General features: G+C 43.2%; 1 protein-coding gene across 4 annotated transcripts in view; it reads left to right on the top strand.

Annotated features, from left to right (window-relative positions):
• Positions 1 to 17500, top strand: part of cacng2b (calcium channel, voltage-dependent, gamma subunit 2b) — a 59422-nt gene that overhangs the window by 36795 nt on the left and 5127 nt on the right. For all 4 annotated transcript variants that reach the window (XM_076291420.1, XM_076291414.1, XM_076291427.1 and 1 more), the window contains exon 2: positions 4732 to 4815. In XM_076291420.1, coding sequence (XP_076147535.1) covers positions 4732 to 4815 — 84 coding nt within the window. The remainder of the gene's footprint in view (positions 1 to 4731; positions 4816 to 17500) is intronic.

Genomic DNA, 17500 nt, shown 5'->3' with positions numbered 1-17500 from the left:
TAGCTTTCATTCAGACCACATTTTTGTGTCTCTGGCAATATGATAGGGACAAACACACACACTTGCTCAGTGTCTGTGTGTGTGTGTGTGTGTGTGTGTTTGGCAGCCTAATGTAGTTCCTGGCTGGCTGACTATCACTGTCAGATTGTTCCAGATTTGATTTCCACAGACATTGTTCCAGTGGGCTTCATGATGAAACAGGCCTGAGGTTTTTGTGCTCCGTAGTCCCTCTGTAGTTAAGTAGAGGCCTTTAATCACACGCTCCACAGATCGCCAGAGCACTCCTGGAGAAAGTCACTGGACACGTCCTTTATCAGAGAGGCTGTCAGAGGGGGATGAGACTCGCTGGAGCACTTTCTCTAATGCAGGCCCAGTTCCCAGTTCTGTCTCTCTCTTTCTTTCTTTCTTTCTTTCTTTCTTTCTTTCTCTCTCTCTCTCACTCTCTCTCTCTCATATACATGCACAGTAGTTACACACCAGTGGCGATTGCTGCTCTTTGGAACAGGGGAAGCTCTGATAAAAATGGTAAATTATTAAATTAATATTATTAAGGTGCTATATTGTTCTTTGAGGGCAAAAAGTATCCCAAACAGTAGGCTATAGAGTTGGCATGGCAGACATGGCATGTAGCCTACACACGCTACCTAATTTAGCCTAAATACACAACTGGAACAAAAGCAAGTCACAAACTTTGTAACTCCACATTACGGTTTTATTTACAGTATGCTATTTACAAAGACAAATAGAAACCGACTGTATTATGAGAATTTGAGCTGTAACTTGCCTTGTCTCTCGGCTTCACCTGCCAACACTAACGTTAACGCATCCCTGCCTTGAACTTGAACCACTTCCTGTCAGATCGCGACATATGCTGTCAATCAAAAAGAGTCCAGCCTCTATAACGGTTCCTCCAATCATCATACAGAAGCTTGGCGTCCGGGCCATCCCACTGTCCCATTCACTCCCAGAGACGCCGGGCTTCCCTGGAAATGACGATTTTGTGGCGCTTGTCCAATAAACGTGTAGCTTTTCTGCACTGAGATCAGCCCACTCTGTAGTGCCATTGAAAGCCAGTGAAGCCGAGCGTCTATGGGTTTTTTGTAGGGCTGCACGATATATCTAAAATCTATCGTTATCGCGATATCAACACTTGCGATGGACATACCGCAAAGATTACTTAATTTTCGATAAATTCGATACATTTTCTGTGCCGTGCGCATTCCATACAGTCTATGGTGTATTCACATTCTGAATGTCAACATATTTTACCAAACTGATGCGGTCATGCAGCCCAAAAAGCCCGTCCCCTACCAGTTTAGGTGTGTGGTGTTTTAGGTGTTAAAGCGGGAGCTAAGTCGTGATGGCTGAAAATAGTGAGTCGAGCGAGGTAGGCTACACTTGGGTGAAGAGGAATTAGTGACTAAAAGGAAAAGCACGTCTGTTATATGGGAATATTTTGGTTTTATGAAGGATGCCGTGTTACAAACACAGCGCAAATGCGTCCTTCTCCACCGTGTTAAAATAAACAATTTCTTTCGTTATCGTTATATCAGAAGTTGTCTTTCACTGTCTGTAAGGCTTGTATTTCATGATTTGCATTTAGCAAAAGCCCCAGACAGCAGCACAGAGGTAATCAGGATTCGTTATTTGTAAAAGTTGTTTAACCTACTTCTGGACTGTGCGATTGCAGCCCAATTACTTTCACTTTCCGCTGCCCTCGTCGGCATGCCGGTAGCCTAATAACGTGGGATGCGCAGCGTACTGTATGAGGTTACAGACTGAGATGATTGCCGCGATATAGCTTAAGTAGGCCTAGCTTCTTTGCTAGGCCCATCGAAGGCTGGCAATGTGGAATATTCCGCTGGTTGGTGCACAAGTGTTCAGATTGGCTGTCCACCCGTCTTTTATGAGGATTAGGAGCAGATCTTCCACACAACTTCGATAGCCTAGTCAGTAGGTCTCTTAGCTGTCCACTTTCATCAGGCCATATAGGCTACATGATATTTTATATTATTTAAAAATTATACATTTATTTCTGTAATTATACATTTACCCCCCCCCCCCCCCCCCCCCCCAACCCTACAGTGTATGTTTGCAGCAAGCAGAATGAAAAAAAAAACATTAAATATACTGCTCAAAAAAATTAAGGGAACACTTCAATCATACACTGAATCACTCTGTCACTGTTTGGTTCTGAGCACAAGTAAAACTTTTGAGGCGAGTGTTTTATTTTGCAAGAACTGTCAGACATTCTGTGAATGTAGTTTGAGAATGGAGAAAAGGGTGGAAGGTTTCAAAATATGTGTGGAAAACCTTTATTGAGCAGTATATTTAAATATCGCAAATTATATCGTTATCGCAGTACTCAATAATGGTATCGCATATCGCATGTTTTCCTAATATCGTGCAGCCCTAGTTTTTTGCATGGTTTTTTGATAGATCGTGTTGTTACAGCAATGTATTACGGGTGCGAAATCACGATAAATGACCGGCAAAACCTTATTGCTGAACAAACTAGCCATGAAGTTGAAAATTTTTTCAGCATGTTCTAGTTGGAATAGTAGGCTAGAAGCTAATGTAATAGTGTTATTTGATGCGATTTTCCGTGATATTTTAGAGGAGGCTGAGCTTCCCCTGTAGTCTTAGAGCAATCGCCTCTGATACACACAAACATTGTCAGATACTCACATCAATTATTCCTCACACACTCAAAGCACTGTATGCTAATATCTGTTTAGGTAAAGGTATGGGAATTCATGCATGAATCATAACAAAGTGATGACACAGAAAGTGTGCATATGGCATTTGTGCCTGCCTGCCTGCATTGGTGTGTGTGTGTGTGTGTGTGTGTGTGTGTGTCTGCGTCTGCCCTGGCATACATGTGTGTGTGTGCAGCAGGTTTTGGAGTCAAACAGGAACTCAGCGTGACCTCAATCAAGCGGGCACTGAGACAGGTGCCCGGGGCACGGAGTGTGCAGGCCAGAGAGAGAGAGAGAGAGAGAGAGAGAGAGAGAGGCACACAGAGACGTGCTTAACACGGAAGCCTAACGCACCACACACTATAGAGGCCTATGTCTCACTCAGATACCTCATAGCCAAACATACTCAAGTCTTACATTTATAGCATACTCAAGAATAAACTCACAGCCAAGCATGCTCAAGTCTAACATTTATAGCCAATCATACTCAAGTCTAACATTTATAGCCAAGCATACTCAAGTCTAACATTTATAGCCAAGCATACTCAACTATAACACTCATAGCTAAGCATGCTCAAGTCTAACATTTATAGCCAAGCATACTCAACTATAACACTCATAGCTAAGCATACTCAAGTCTAACACTCATAACCAAGCATACTCAAGTCTAACACTCATATAGCAGCCTAATCAATTATAGCGCTCATAACAGCATGATGAGTGTGGTTAACACGGCATAATTGAGTAGAAAGCTTGTGACACATCATAAATATAAGTGTCCTCAACTCACTCTCTCAAATATAACACCCACTTGTGACACACCATAGACAAATATAAGTGTCCTCAACAAAGTTTTCTCAAATATAACACTCACTTGTGACATAGCATACTTAAATATAAGTGTCCTCAACACAGTCTCTCAAATATAACACTCACTTGTGACACAGCATACTTAAATATAAGTGTCCTCAATGCAGCGTTCTCAAATATTGCACCCGTGACCCAGCATACCCAGTACTCAAATATAACACTCGTCACACAGCACACTCAAATGTAACACTCTTAACCCAGCTTACCTGAAATAAAAGTGTCCTTAACACGCAACACATTTGGGCATGTTATCAAAGAGTGTGTGCGTGTGTGTGTTTGTGTTTCTGTGTGTGTCAACTGGCGGCACGGTCCAGGTGTTGTTAGAGGCCTTGAATAGGAGGGAATGGTTTGGATGCTTATAAGGCATACAGAGGTCTTGGAATTACAAACATGCAGACTGTGGGATCTTCTGAGAAATATTACCAAGTAAGCAAGAGATACACAGAAATCAATGAGATAAACAGTCACGGAGATGAGATAATGTTGTGTTGTTTGGCTTCTGTACTTGTTTTGTGAGTGAGTCATTTGATTTACAATTTTTATTATGTGTGTGTGTGTGTGTGTGTGTGTGTGTGTGTGTGTGTGTGTGTGTGTGTGTGTGTGTGTGTGAGTGTGGCTGTGGACCTGTGTTGATTTGCTTATGATAATCTTGGTGTGTGGCATATCCTCAGCTCCCTCATCATTCCTCTTGGCACAGTTCACCTTGGTGACATGTCAACATGTTCATCCTCAGTACCGATTCGAACCACGGTGGCCAGGGAAAGCCATAAAGGACACGTTGTATGCAGTGGCTGTACAAGTCGTGCCTGTTTTGTTCTTGCGTTTGAAAGACATGAAGAGATTGCCTCTGATATGGGCTCTCGACTGACACAGAAGTCTGCTCTGATTGTGCACGCTGTCGTGCCACTCTGAACATGACGATGAGTCATTTTTAGGTAAAGGCTGTGCTACATAAGCAGTGACTCTCCTGCTCGCTCTCAGCATTATGTAATTACCTGTCTGCATCTCTCTCTCTCTCTCTCTTTCTCTCTTTCTCTCTCTCTCTCTCTCCCTCCCTCTCCCCCTCTCTCTCTATCTGTCCCCCGTCTATGTTTAACACACACACACACACACACACACACACACACAGTTTATCTAAGTTGTTCTCCCTCTCTGATTGCAGGTAACTTTAAAGGGATGTGTAAACAGATAGACCACTTCCCTGAAGACACAGACTACCAAGCAGATGGTGCAGAGTACTTCCTGCGTAAGTCCTCTTTCTCTCTGTCTCTCTCTCTATGTGTGAGTGTGTGTATATATATATATATATATATATATATATATATATGTGTGTGTGTGTGTGTGTGTGTGTGTGTGTGTGTGTGTGTGTGTGTGTGTGTGACAGTATTGTCACCTTTCTGTGTGTGTTTTGGTCTGAGTTCATTGCGAGACCTTGCACTGGAACACGGAGGAGTGAAGCGGTGGAGGTTGGGGGTGAAGGAACACCAGAGTGGAGAGGAAAGAGAGTAGAAGAGTGTAGTGTAAGAAGAGGAGAGGAGGGAGAATGGAGGAGAGGAGAAGAGGGAAAAGAGGAGAAGAGAGGAGAGGAGAAGAGAGGGTTGACGGCCTAGACTGAGCCCGACAGTTTGCCAATTAGGACGCTCACTTCTATAAATACTAGAGCCGGCCCGGCCCCTCCTATATGGGTCAAGTCTCTGCCATCCTCCAAACCACCAGCTCTCATATCACCAGCCCTTATATCACCAGTCCACTCTACACCACCAGCTCTCATATCACCAGTCCACTCTACACCGCACCATCCTCCAAACCAGCTCTCATATCACCAGTCCTCATATCACCAGTCCTCATATCACCAGTCCACTCTACACCGCACCATCCTCCAAACCACCAGCCCTCATAAGCTGGTGTAAAGACTAGATGTTTTCTTTTTTAAATGTCAGGACACAGACATGTGACAAGTGGTGAAAATGTGTTGTTTTGAATACAGCTGGACATCAAGTGGTTTGCTGCATATTTACACTAGTTGTTTTAAGTATAGAAAATGAAGCATGACAAAGAAAGCATTCTATAAAAAATGTAGAGTTTAAAATAGAATTCAATAGATTTTCAACAAATAATGTTGAAATGAATGGGTACAATGTTAGCATTGTTAGCATTATTAGACAAAATGAATGGTATAAAAAATATGGCTTCCACTGCATCCATATTGCCATACCCTCTGTACCAACACACTCACAGTTAACACGTGCAAACCTAATCGGCACTCAGCTCAGCTGTGGATTCTAGTCAGTGTGTGTGTGTGTGTGTGTGCGCGAGTGTGTGTGTGTGTGTGTGTGTGTGTGTGTGTGTGTGTATTTGTGCGTGTGTGCTACCGCGCCACACAGCTCTGTCTCGCTCTCGCTCACAGCCCTACTTCCGAGAATCGCCTGACCCCCCTCCATGCCCTCTGCATTGTTTCCATGGCGACCCTGCGGTGGAGTGGGCGTTGCGCGCCGCACTCAGACGAGAGGCTTGTTGTGACTGGCCTGGCGACACTCATTAGGCCCGGGCGCTTGTTTCGGTCCGCACCGTCGTGTTTGCCAAACCGTCTGGCATGACGGTGGCTGTAGTGGGCGCTGGACCAATGGCTCGCAGACCAAGTTAGGCAGTGTTCCATGCGTTGTAGTTTGGGTAAGGGGTGACCAAATTAGGCAGTGTTCCATGCGTTGTAGTTTGGGAAAGTGACCAAATTTGGCAGTGTTCCATGCGTTGTAGTTTGGGAAAGTGACCAAATTTGGCAGTGTTCCATGCTGTAGTTTGGGTAAGGGGTGACCAAATTAGGCAGTGTTCCATGTGTTGTAGTTTGGGTAAGGAGCGTTTGTGCGCTTTTCTCGCCTATTATTCTGTATTCTGTTATATAGAATTCTATTATATTCTATAGATAATTAGTCAAATGATATTCGATTAATTTCCTTTGCATCCAGCATTAATTTTTACATACAATTTAAAATATTATACTACTCACAGTGTATTATACAGTATATTCAGTTTGGTTTTGAGATGTAAACGCAGATGTTAACCTTGTATCTAACTAATTAATTCCTTTAATGTTAAAGTTAATGTAATGTTTATCGATGTAATTTTAAGTGGCATAAGACCCATAAACCTAAACATATTATACTACAGGATTATTCTGTTAGCCTATCCATGCTCTTCTCCTCAGTGGAAGTAACACAATTTGTGAAATCCTGTATAAATTTCCCATTTTAGCATTTAACCACTGAATGAGGATGAGATTGCTGATGTTTTTGGAGTCTATATCAGTATCGTAGAGATCGGCGCCTTAAAGGGAACCTCTGACCTAGGAAGGATTTATTTGTACAGTGGCTGCATTGTTCTTAATTTCTACTCTTTCCATGTTGTCTGTCCTCTCTCTCTCTCCCTCTCCCTCTCTTCCCCCCCCCACCCCTCTCTCTCCCGCTGCCTGTTTCTGTGATAGACTACTCTCACAGGCCTACACATGCACCATGCACACTCACTCTGCCTCTCTCTAACATGACCACATACTGTATATGCTCTGCAGACTGTCACACACACACACACACACACACAAATATGCATACATAGTTTGTGTAAGTGTGTGTATGGTGTGTTAATGGGAATATTTGTGTCTGCTTATGCAGGCACATTTGTGTGTGTGTGTGTGTGTGTGTGTGTGTGTGTGTGTGTGTGTGTGTGTGTGTGTGTGTGTGTGTGTGTGTGTGTGTGCGTGCGTGCGTGTGTGCGTGTGTGCGTGCGTGTGAGTGTGTGTGTGTTTTCCGGCCCATGTATCTGTTTAATCATGTATGACAATATACCGTATAGATCTGTGTACATATGTGTGTGTGTGTGTGTGTGTGCGTGAGTGTGCGTGCGAGTGCGTGTCCGTGCATGTGTGTGTGTGTGCGTATGCGTGTCCGTGCATGTGTGTGTGTGTGCGTATGCGTGTGTGTGTGTGTGTGTGTGTGTGTGTGTGTGTGTGTGTGTGTGTGTGTGTGTGTGTGTGTGTGTGTGTGTGTGTAAGAATTGTACAGCCTCCTCTGCCACCCTCTTGCTGCTGCTGCTGCTGCTGCTGCTGCTGCTGCTGTTACATAAGGGGAATTAACCATTCTGCCCCAGCGCCACAGGGCTTGGAGTTCACACCACTGCACTGAGAAAGGGAGAGAGAGAGAGAGAGAGAGAGAGAGAGAGAGAGAGAGAGAGAGAGAGAGAGTGTGTGTGTGTGAGGAGGGTGGTGAGAGAGAAGAGAAGAAAGGGAAAGAAAAGAAAAATAGAAGAGGAAGACTGAGGAGTGAGCAAGAGAGCTCTGTGTGACTGAACGGCTGAGAAATAGAGAACTGGATCGAGAGTGGGAAAAGATAGATCTATAAGTGAGAGAGAGAGAGAGAGAGAGAGAGAGAGAGAGAGAGAGAGAGAGAGAGAGAGAGAGAGAGAGAGAGAGAGAGAGAGAGGGGTGAAAAGAGAAGAGAGAGAGAGTGAGACGTCAGAGGGTTGAATGTGAAGTGTGATGAGTGTGGATCTGTTGGCGTGGGACAACACAGAGGAGCAGATGCACGACGTCAGCGCAAACACCGCCTTTGTGGCTCCACGGGACGTGCACACTGGGCCTTAACAAAGCTCTCACTTCATCAGGCAAACAGTGCTCATCCGCACCCATCCGCGCCCTCCTAACCTCATTTGGGGTGCCCACCCTTGAACGGTGTAACTCAATCACAAGTGTAGCTGAATGGGGTCAATCGACATCATTCTAAAGGAATGAAAAGTTTGGCCATCATGGAATACAGTAATACAACACATAAACATACGATGATGATAATGCAGAGAAAAGATCATGCAGAGCCAATAGTTCTACTCCATTTTTTTGAAAGAATGCTTTTTTTGCGATTTGCCCACGCAGACTATGACGGTTTTTAAAGTCTAGCAGGCATAGGGAGGTAGCAGACGTGAAGGTAAGGCATTAGAAAGGCAAACAAAAGGTTGCTTTTGGCATGATACAAAGAAGCAAAACTGGTGCACTGAATACTGATGATGTTGTTTCTGAAAGTTGCTTTCTGATGCATTTAACCCCAATTTGAATTACACCAGCTTTTAAATACAAAACAGCGATAATAATATTTGAAATATGTTTATGTAAAATTTGTTATTATGTTTGTGGCATTTATAATGTAATAACAATTTATACATTTGTTATTATAATAATTGTGGAAATGATTACATTTGTGGAATTATTATGTTTAAAAAGTCCAGATCTGTATTACCTTTGCGGGTGTTAAAAGGCGCACGTAATGAGCCAGTGAGGCCTGTAACAGATGTTAAAGCGTTGGCCCATCAGGCCCAGAGTTCTGTCTGGTGGTGAGGCAACACGAAGAGCAGTTGCTGTGTGTGGAGGATCCCAGCATGGCATTAGTGCAGGTGCCTCATTAGCAACGTGGTCAATAGACAGAGATTCATCTCCTTTGGAAAGCACTTTGTTAATTCACTATTGAAAAACAGCAGGCATTACACATTGGATGGCACACATATTAACTTATTATGAACTACAATAATAGTTCATAGTACACTCTCTTGGTGAATCACTACAGGTATTTATATGCATACATAAAATATGTATACAATGTACATTTTGTATAATGTATAGTATGTATGGCACTCTGTAATGCCATAATAATGAGATTTGCATTCTAATGTGTATGTCTGTATATTTATCTATTTAAGTGTACATACTGTATGTGTTCTTGTTTGGAGTGTGTGTGTGTGTGTGTGTGTGTGTGTGTGTGTGTGTGTGTGTGTGTGTGTTTATGTGTTCTTGTTTGGAGTGTCTTTGAGTTAGTTTGTGTCTGTGTGCACTTGGTGTTTATGTCCAAGATCAAGTTGATGATCCTTGTAATAGGATTAGATATGGCCAAAGCCTTTAGCATTGACCAAAACAGGCATGACCTCTACCAATCCTACCCCTCAAACACATGCATGCTTAGTTACACACACTCGTACACTTGCACAAAGAAACACACACACACACACGTGCGCACACACACACACACACACACACACACACACACACACACACACACACACACACACACACACACACACACACACACACACACACACACACACATACACCCACCCACAAACACCCACACACACACACACAAACAAATGCACAGACATACTGTATACACACACAGCACACACACTTATACACACACACACACACACACAAACACACACACACACACACACACACACACACACACACACACACACACACACACACACACACACACACAAGCACACTCCTCCATCCTGAAATCAATAGTGTTTGGCCTGATTCAGAGACTGCTTTCTCCTGTTACTGGGGAGTCGATTCCCACTGGAGTGAGTGATGTCACTAAGGACAGTGAAGTCATCCATCTGAATGATGTCATGCTGTTTGTCGGCCTACTGGACACCAGCACGTCTATGATGTCAGCCACAGGCCCCAGAGACCTCAGGCAGAGTTCCTCAAGGCGATCACAACAGTACATCCTTACTATGTGATATACCTTTTAAATGCAAATAGCATATTTTTTCCTGAAAGAAAAGCTGTTCTAGTATCAAAGCACTAGTGTGATCTACCAAAATCTGACAAAACTGTAATTTCTTCAGCTCGCTTGCAACGCTTCCATCCTGAATGGAACTCAAAGTGTAATATACGGTACTCTCCTGCCATATCATATCTACATCATATCTATTCTATACTCTCCTGTCATATCATATCTACATCATATCTATTCTATACTCTCCTGTCATATCATATCTACATCATATCTATACTCTCCTGTCATATCATATCTACATCATATCTATTCTATACTCTCCTGTCATATCATATCTACATCATATCTATTCTCTCCTGTCATATCAAATCTACATCATATCTATTCTATACTCTCCTGTCATATCATATCTACATCATATCTATTCTATACTCTCCTGTCATATCAAATCTACATCATATCTATTCTATACTCTCCTGTCATATCATATCATCATCATATTTATACTCTCCTTTCATATCATATCTACATCATATCTATTCTCTCCTGTCATATCAAATCTACATCATATCTATTCTATACTCTCCTGTCATATCATATCTACATCATATCTATTCTCTCCTGTCATATCAAATCTACATCATATCTATTCTATACTCTCCTGTCATATCATATCATCATCATATCACATCATAACTACATGTGACGCGAGCATTAGCGATAAAATCCGTTTAATTACATCGTTTTCAATTGGAGTGACCTAACTGTATTCCTCTGAGTATTAATGATGTTTTCTAAACAAAGTTCGGGAGGAGCCTGTAGGGATGATTGACAGCAATTAACTCACCTGTCTTCCGCCGCCAGGATATTTAAGCCGGCCTCCTTATCCATACGTCACATGCCTTTGTTTACACACTGAAGAACTGTTGGTGTTCATGCACAGTCTGATAGGCTGTTGAGCTTGACAGCCTTTTGCAAAACCAAATCACGAGCTGCATGTTTCAGTGCCTTACCCAACTCCCCCTGGTCTCACCTGTCAGCCGCTGTGAAAACACTAGGAGCACAAACTTCCAACACACACACACACACACACACACGCAGGCACACTACAGATATTTGTTGTATGTCACTTTGTTAGTATGTCACTTTGTGATTGTCTGCCTGTGTCTTTATCTGCTTTTGGCTGTTGTGTTTCACAGGACTTGGGTAAGCTGGCATGTTGAGTGTGTAGTAATATGGTGCAGACTTGTGTAGTTTTTAACCACTGCATATTGTAGCTTAATCTTGACCATAGGTTTCGGAATTTGATACATAATCAGGCCAAATTTGGGTAACACTTTATAATAACTACACACAATTCATAATTTATTAAGCCTTTGTTACTTATTAGTTAATGGTTTGTTCATCATTAGTAATTTCTAATTTATCATCAGTAAAGCATTTGTTCACACAGTTATAAATAGTTTGTTCATAGTAAATAAGCCTATATCTAAAATATGTTTATACATTATTGTTAATACTTAATAAATGATGCAATAATATGTTTTTGATTAAGTAATATTTCCATTATTTAACAGTTGTAACATACACATGCACTAATGATTAGTTAGGGTGAGGATACATATTTTATAAACCACTTCCTAATACTATAATTCATAATTAACTCAGGAGTTACAAGTGGTTAGTCAATGATATTTTGTGAGCTCATCTAAAGTGAGGACTTTTTATGCCTTGCAACACATTTACAAATGAGTTATAAAGTTTACACATGCATTTATCAATTTAGCCGACACTTTCACCCAAAGCGACACATGTCAATGAAATTAAAGGGCAAGGCCACATTGGTGGACGCCGGGGTTTGAACCCCCAACTTTATGGATTACTGCATGTTAACCCAGCTCCCTATCCACTACACTACCTCTGCCCAGTGGTATTACAACAGTCAATTCAAAAATATAATATAGATATGCGTGTTTTCTATGAACAAACCATTTTTAACTGTGTGTAAACATGATTTACAGATGAGAATTAATGTAGGAATAATGCTTTACAAACGAAGAATACAGCATTTAATAATACTTTACAGATGTTTAATAACAGTGTGTAGTAGAAGAAAACAGAAACTCTTGCATAGTTGTAGGGGTTTCTGTCTGGGCCAAGGTAGTGTAGTGGATAAGGAGCAGGACTAGCATGCAGTAGCCTGAAAAGTTGGGGGTTCGATTCCCGGCTTTCATTGTTATGTCAATGGCCTTCAATTTAATTGACATGTTTACGTCGCTTGTCTGCTAAATGAATGAATGTGAATGTAATCTTTACAACTCATTTGAAAATGTGTTGCAAGGCATAGAAAGTCCTCACTTTAGATAAGCTCACAAAATATCATTAACTAACCACTTGTAACTCCTGAGTTAATCATGAATTATAGTATTAGGAAGTGGTTTATAAAATATGTATCCTCACCCTAATTAATCATTAGTGCATGTGTATGTAACAACTGTTAAATAATGGAAATATTACTTCATCAACAAAATATTATTGCAAAATGTATTAAGTATTAACAATAATTCATAAACATATTTTAGATATAGGCTTATTTACTATGAACAAACTATTTATAATTGTGTGTACAAATACTTTGTTTATGAGAATCAACATAGGAACAATGCTTTACAAATGATGAAGAAAGCATTTTGTAATAGTTTGCAACTGGTTTATAATAAGACAATGATTTCATTATAAGTGATTGTTTCATTACTTATTAAGTATAAATCATGTACTTACAAACATATTTTTGGATAGGCTTATTTACTATGAACAAACCATTTATAATTGTGTGAACAAATGCTTTACTGATGATAAATTATGTATGAACAAGAAACTACTAATGATGAACAAACCATTAACTAATAAGTAACAAAGGCTTAATAAATGATGAATTGTGTGTAGTTATTATAAAGTGTTACCCAAATTTGATATAGAGAAAATATTAAATAACAACATGCAGTGGTTACAAACTACACAAGCCCGCGCCACATTACTAGTCCCTCATCATTCCAGCTTACCCAGGTCTGGTTAGACGCAACCTGCATTTCACTGTCTCTGTGCTTGCACAATGACAACAAAGTTGAATCTAATCTATTTATTGCACAGTTGTGTTGTGTGTGTGTTGTGTGTTGTGTGTGTGTGTGTGTGTGTGTGTTTTCATGGAAGGGTTGTAAGAGAAAGATTTTGAACATGATGTGATTGCCATGACTGTTTTCAGCCAACACTGTGACCCATGTTTCAGACAGCAAATGGTCCGTCTTCTGTGCTTGATTTTGGCTGTGTGTGTGTGTGTGTGTGTGTATACTGTATGTGTGTGTACTGTATGTGTATACTGTATGTGTGTGTACATGTGTACATGCGTGTGTGTCTGTGTGTGTGTGTTTGTGTGTGTGTGTGTGTGTGTGTTTGTGTGTGTGTGTGTGTGTGTGTTTATGTATGTGTGTGTGTGTGTGTGTGTTTGTGTGTGTGTGTGTGTGTGTGTGTGCATGTGTAAAATCATGAGGGGCTGATTGTGAAAACTCACAATGTTTTGCTGCCTATACTGTGGTTGTGGTAATCAATACCTTTTGATTGTCCTCCACCCTGCCTCCAACACCACCCTCCCCCTCTCTCTTTCTCTCTCTCTCTCCTTTTTTTCACTTCTTCCATCTCCCTCACTATCATCCCTTTCTCTTTCTCTCTCTCTTCCTCTCCTTCTCTTGCTGTAGCTCTGTATCTCTGTCTTTTTTTGGTATCTTACTCCTATCCCCCACCCCCATTTTCTCTCTCTCTCTCTCTCTCTTCCATCTCTCTGTGTTCTCTTCCCTCGCTCCTTCTCTGGCAGTAGCGAGTGCAATTACATAAAAGCCAGATGTCATTCTGGAGTGTTGGGTTGCGTCTTGGCCAGCGATCCCCTTCTCCACCTCTCTGCTGTGTTTTGATGTTAACTGTTTTAATGCAATTTACCGTTTTTAAAATCCTCTTCTTTGATCTGCTCATTTGTAAAGCACATTGAATTGCTATTACTAGTATTGTGCTATAGTACAAAGCAACTTGCCTTGTCTTTTCTGATATGCAAGACATCTACGGCTTGTCCCATAGTTGTTTCTGTGTAGATCAGAGAGACATTATAAATACTGTAACAAAGAGACAGGGACATTTGGACACAACTGCAATTTCATGTTGACAGACAGGTCCACCTCTATAGTCCCCCCCCCCCCCATGTGGCTGTAGAGTGATGTGAAAGCAGGCCAGGTTTTCAGCAGTTGGTCTGCTCACACCATCAACATGGCTTGACTGTGCGTAGTGTGGTTTCAGCATTTTCGGGGCAAAATGTTCCCTACACGGTGCACGTCACAGTTGGTGCGCAAAGCAGAGCATGCGGCCTACAGTTGTTTGTGTGTGGGCAGTGTGTGTGTGTGTGTGTGTGTGTGTGTGTGTGTGTGTGTGTGTGTGTGTGTGTGTGTTTGTTCCCTTTGCGTGTCACCTTTGTGTCTTCCTCTCCAGATGGGTGCACTGTGCTGTGGTTGATGTTTTTATTTTTAAATACCTTTTTGATGCGCCGCTGCCTTTAGCTGAGCGGCCGGCTGACTTCACTCGACTCTTGTAGTGACCTCCTCAGTGGGCGGTAGGTGAAGGCACGGCCCTAATATTTAGCAGAAGGCACTGAGGTGAGGGGAGCAGGGGGTGGGGGGGGGGGGTGGCGATTGGGGGGCTTTGAACTGGCACATGGGCGCAGGGGCGCAGCCAGTGAAGTTTTGAAATGCCAGCACCTGCTCCCTCCCTTTCTACTTGTGCCCACTGACACAGGGCATTGTGTGTGGGGCCATGGTGATGTAGGCACCATCGACTGTGTGGTTTATTTGTTTGTTTGTTTATCTATCTATTTATTTGTTTATTTATTTATTAAGGGTCGGGGGGGGGGGGGTGAGTGAGCAAATGTATGGAAGGGGGCTAAAAGCTAAAAGTGTGTGTGTGTAAAATTGAGAGAGAGAAAAAGTTAAGAGAGAGAGAAGGAGTGTGTGTGTGTGTAGTGGAGGAATGGTGAGCTTTGGTGAGGACATGTGTTGTGATGGACAACAGAGGGTAAGAGGGTAAGCCAGTGGTTCTTAAACTGGGGGTCAGGACATGTGTTGTGATGGACAACAGAGGGTAAGAGGGTAAGCCAGTGGTTCTTAAACTGGGGGTCAGGACATGTGTTGTGATGGACAACAGAGGGTAAGAGGGTAAGCCAGTGGTTCTTAAACTGGGGGTCAGGACCCCCAGGGGGGTCGCCAAAAATATTGGAGGAGTCGCAACGCCAAATGATTTGCAGTCTGGATTAAAGACATTTTCTAAAGGTTTTTAATCAAAGGCTGTCATTGACATAATGCCTTTGGGGATGGCATATCCTACCTATGAGAGAAGACATTTTCTGCCTCTACTTCCAATCGCAACATTCTCGAAACCAAATTCTCGCAACATTCTCGAAACCAAATTCTACCGGTTAGAAAGAAGGCGTCGCCATGTTTTTTTTTTTGGGGGGGTCGCCAGACAAAAAGTTTAAGAACCAGTTGGGTAAGCCCAGTCAGTATCAGCAGCATGTGTTTGACCCAGAACCTCACACTCTCGACCAGCAGAACAAACAGTTGTATGAGCACAGCCAAGTCTGTTCGTCCTCAGTATGCTGCTCTGCATGTCCTGTAGTTGACCACAGTTACTATAACAGTCAGTATGGCATTACTGTTTTCTGATGGTCAGACAGCAGTGTGCGCCCTAGCGGATGTGGTGGGTAATGCACCAGGTGTTGTCCCTCTGCTGCTCTTGGTCAGCAGGTCATCTCAAGCAGTTTGTGGTGCAGCAGGATGTTCAGGAGGCTGTTGCAGGTTTGGTCAGGGAGCTGGAGTGGCCATCAGGAGATGGGGTGACCATGCCGTGGCCATCAGGAGATGGAGTGACCATGCCATAGCTATCAGGAGATGGGGTGACCATGCCGTGGCTATCAGGAGATGGGGTGACCATGCAATAGCTATCAGGAGATGGGGTGACCATGCCATGGCTATCAGGAGATGGGGTGACCATGCCGGAGATGGGGTGACCATGCCGTGGCCATCAGGAGATGGGGTGACCATGCCGTGGCTATCAGGAGATGGGGTGACCATGCCATAGCTATCAGGAGATGGGGTGACCATACTGTAGCTATCAGGAGATGGGGTGACCATGCCGTGGCCATCAGGAGATAGGGTGACCATGCCGTGGCCATCAGGAGATGGGGTGACCATACTGTAGCTATCAGGAGATGGGGTGACCATACTGTAGCTATCAGGAGATGGGGTGACCATGCCGTGGCCATCAGGAGATGGGGTGACCATGCCATAGCTATCAGGAGATGGGGTGACCATGCCGTGGCCATCAGGAGATGGGGTGACCATGCCATAGCTATCAGGAGATGGGGTGACCATGCCATAGCTATCAGGAGATGGGGTGACCATACTGTAGCTATCAGGAGATGGGGTGACCATACTGTAGCTATCAGGAGATGGGGTGACCATACTGTAGCTATCAGGAGATGGGGTGACCATGCCGTGGCCCGTGGCGCTCTCACGTCTGACGTGCCGATGCGGATTCTGGTCATCTCTCCTCTCCTGTGAGGTTCTGGTTGGTCGGTTGCAGCTCGCGTTGGCTCTCGTGGGCTCCTCTGCCTTTGCTCTCACTCAGTGGTTTGAAGTCGGCCGTCTTCCCTCTCTCACTTCCTGCAGGAATTCATGTACATGTTTTAGTTGCCCAGTGAGCAATATTTAAAAAGGTCCTCCAACTCTTTTCTCTCTCTCTCTCTCTCTCTCTCTCTGTCTCTCTCTCTCTCTCTCTCTCTCTCTCTCTCTTCTCGCTCTGCTTTTTTCTCTCTCTCTTAAAAACATGCACAAAGAGACACACAACTATGCTCACACATACCCTCATGCACTCATGTGTGTGTGTGTGTGTGTGTGTGTGTGTGTGTGTGTGTGTGTGTGTGTGTGTGTGTCGCCATTGTGTTTGCTCATATTAGATTTGGGTTGTAAGCCTTATGTTCCTCCGGGCTAGTGCAGTGCTGTCTCCATTTGAATTCCATTTGAATCCTCCATCAGAGCATTAGCTAGTGTTCAAAGAGTGCTAGTGAACAAAGGGCCTGAATGGACACGGCCTGTAGAGACTATGGGAGGGAGCGGAGGAGAGAGAGGGAAGGAGGGAGAGAGAGAAGGAGAGAGGGAGGGAGGGAGAGAGGGAGAAGAGGAGAGAGAGGGAGAGAGAGAGAAGAGGAGAAAGAAAGAGAGAGGGAGAAGAGGAGAGAGGGAGGGAGGGAGGGAGAGGAGGGAAAGAGGGAGAGGAGGAGGG

Source organism: Alosa pseudoharengus, unplaced genomic scaffold (genome assembly GCF_046254945.1).
Source record: "Alosa pseudoharengus isolate Yale_2024_CS ecotype anadromous, Long Island Sound unplaced genomic scaffold, YU_APseudo_1.1 YU_APseudo_1.1_scf_1, whole genome shotgun sequence".
Taxonomy (NCBI): Eukaryota; Metazoa; Chordata; class Actinopteri; order Clupeiformes; family Clupeidae; genus Alosa; species Alosa pseudoharengus.
Note: the sequence above shows the minus strand (reverse complement) of the source record. Positions and strands in the feature narration are given on the sequence as shown.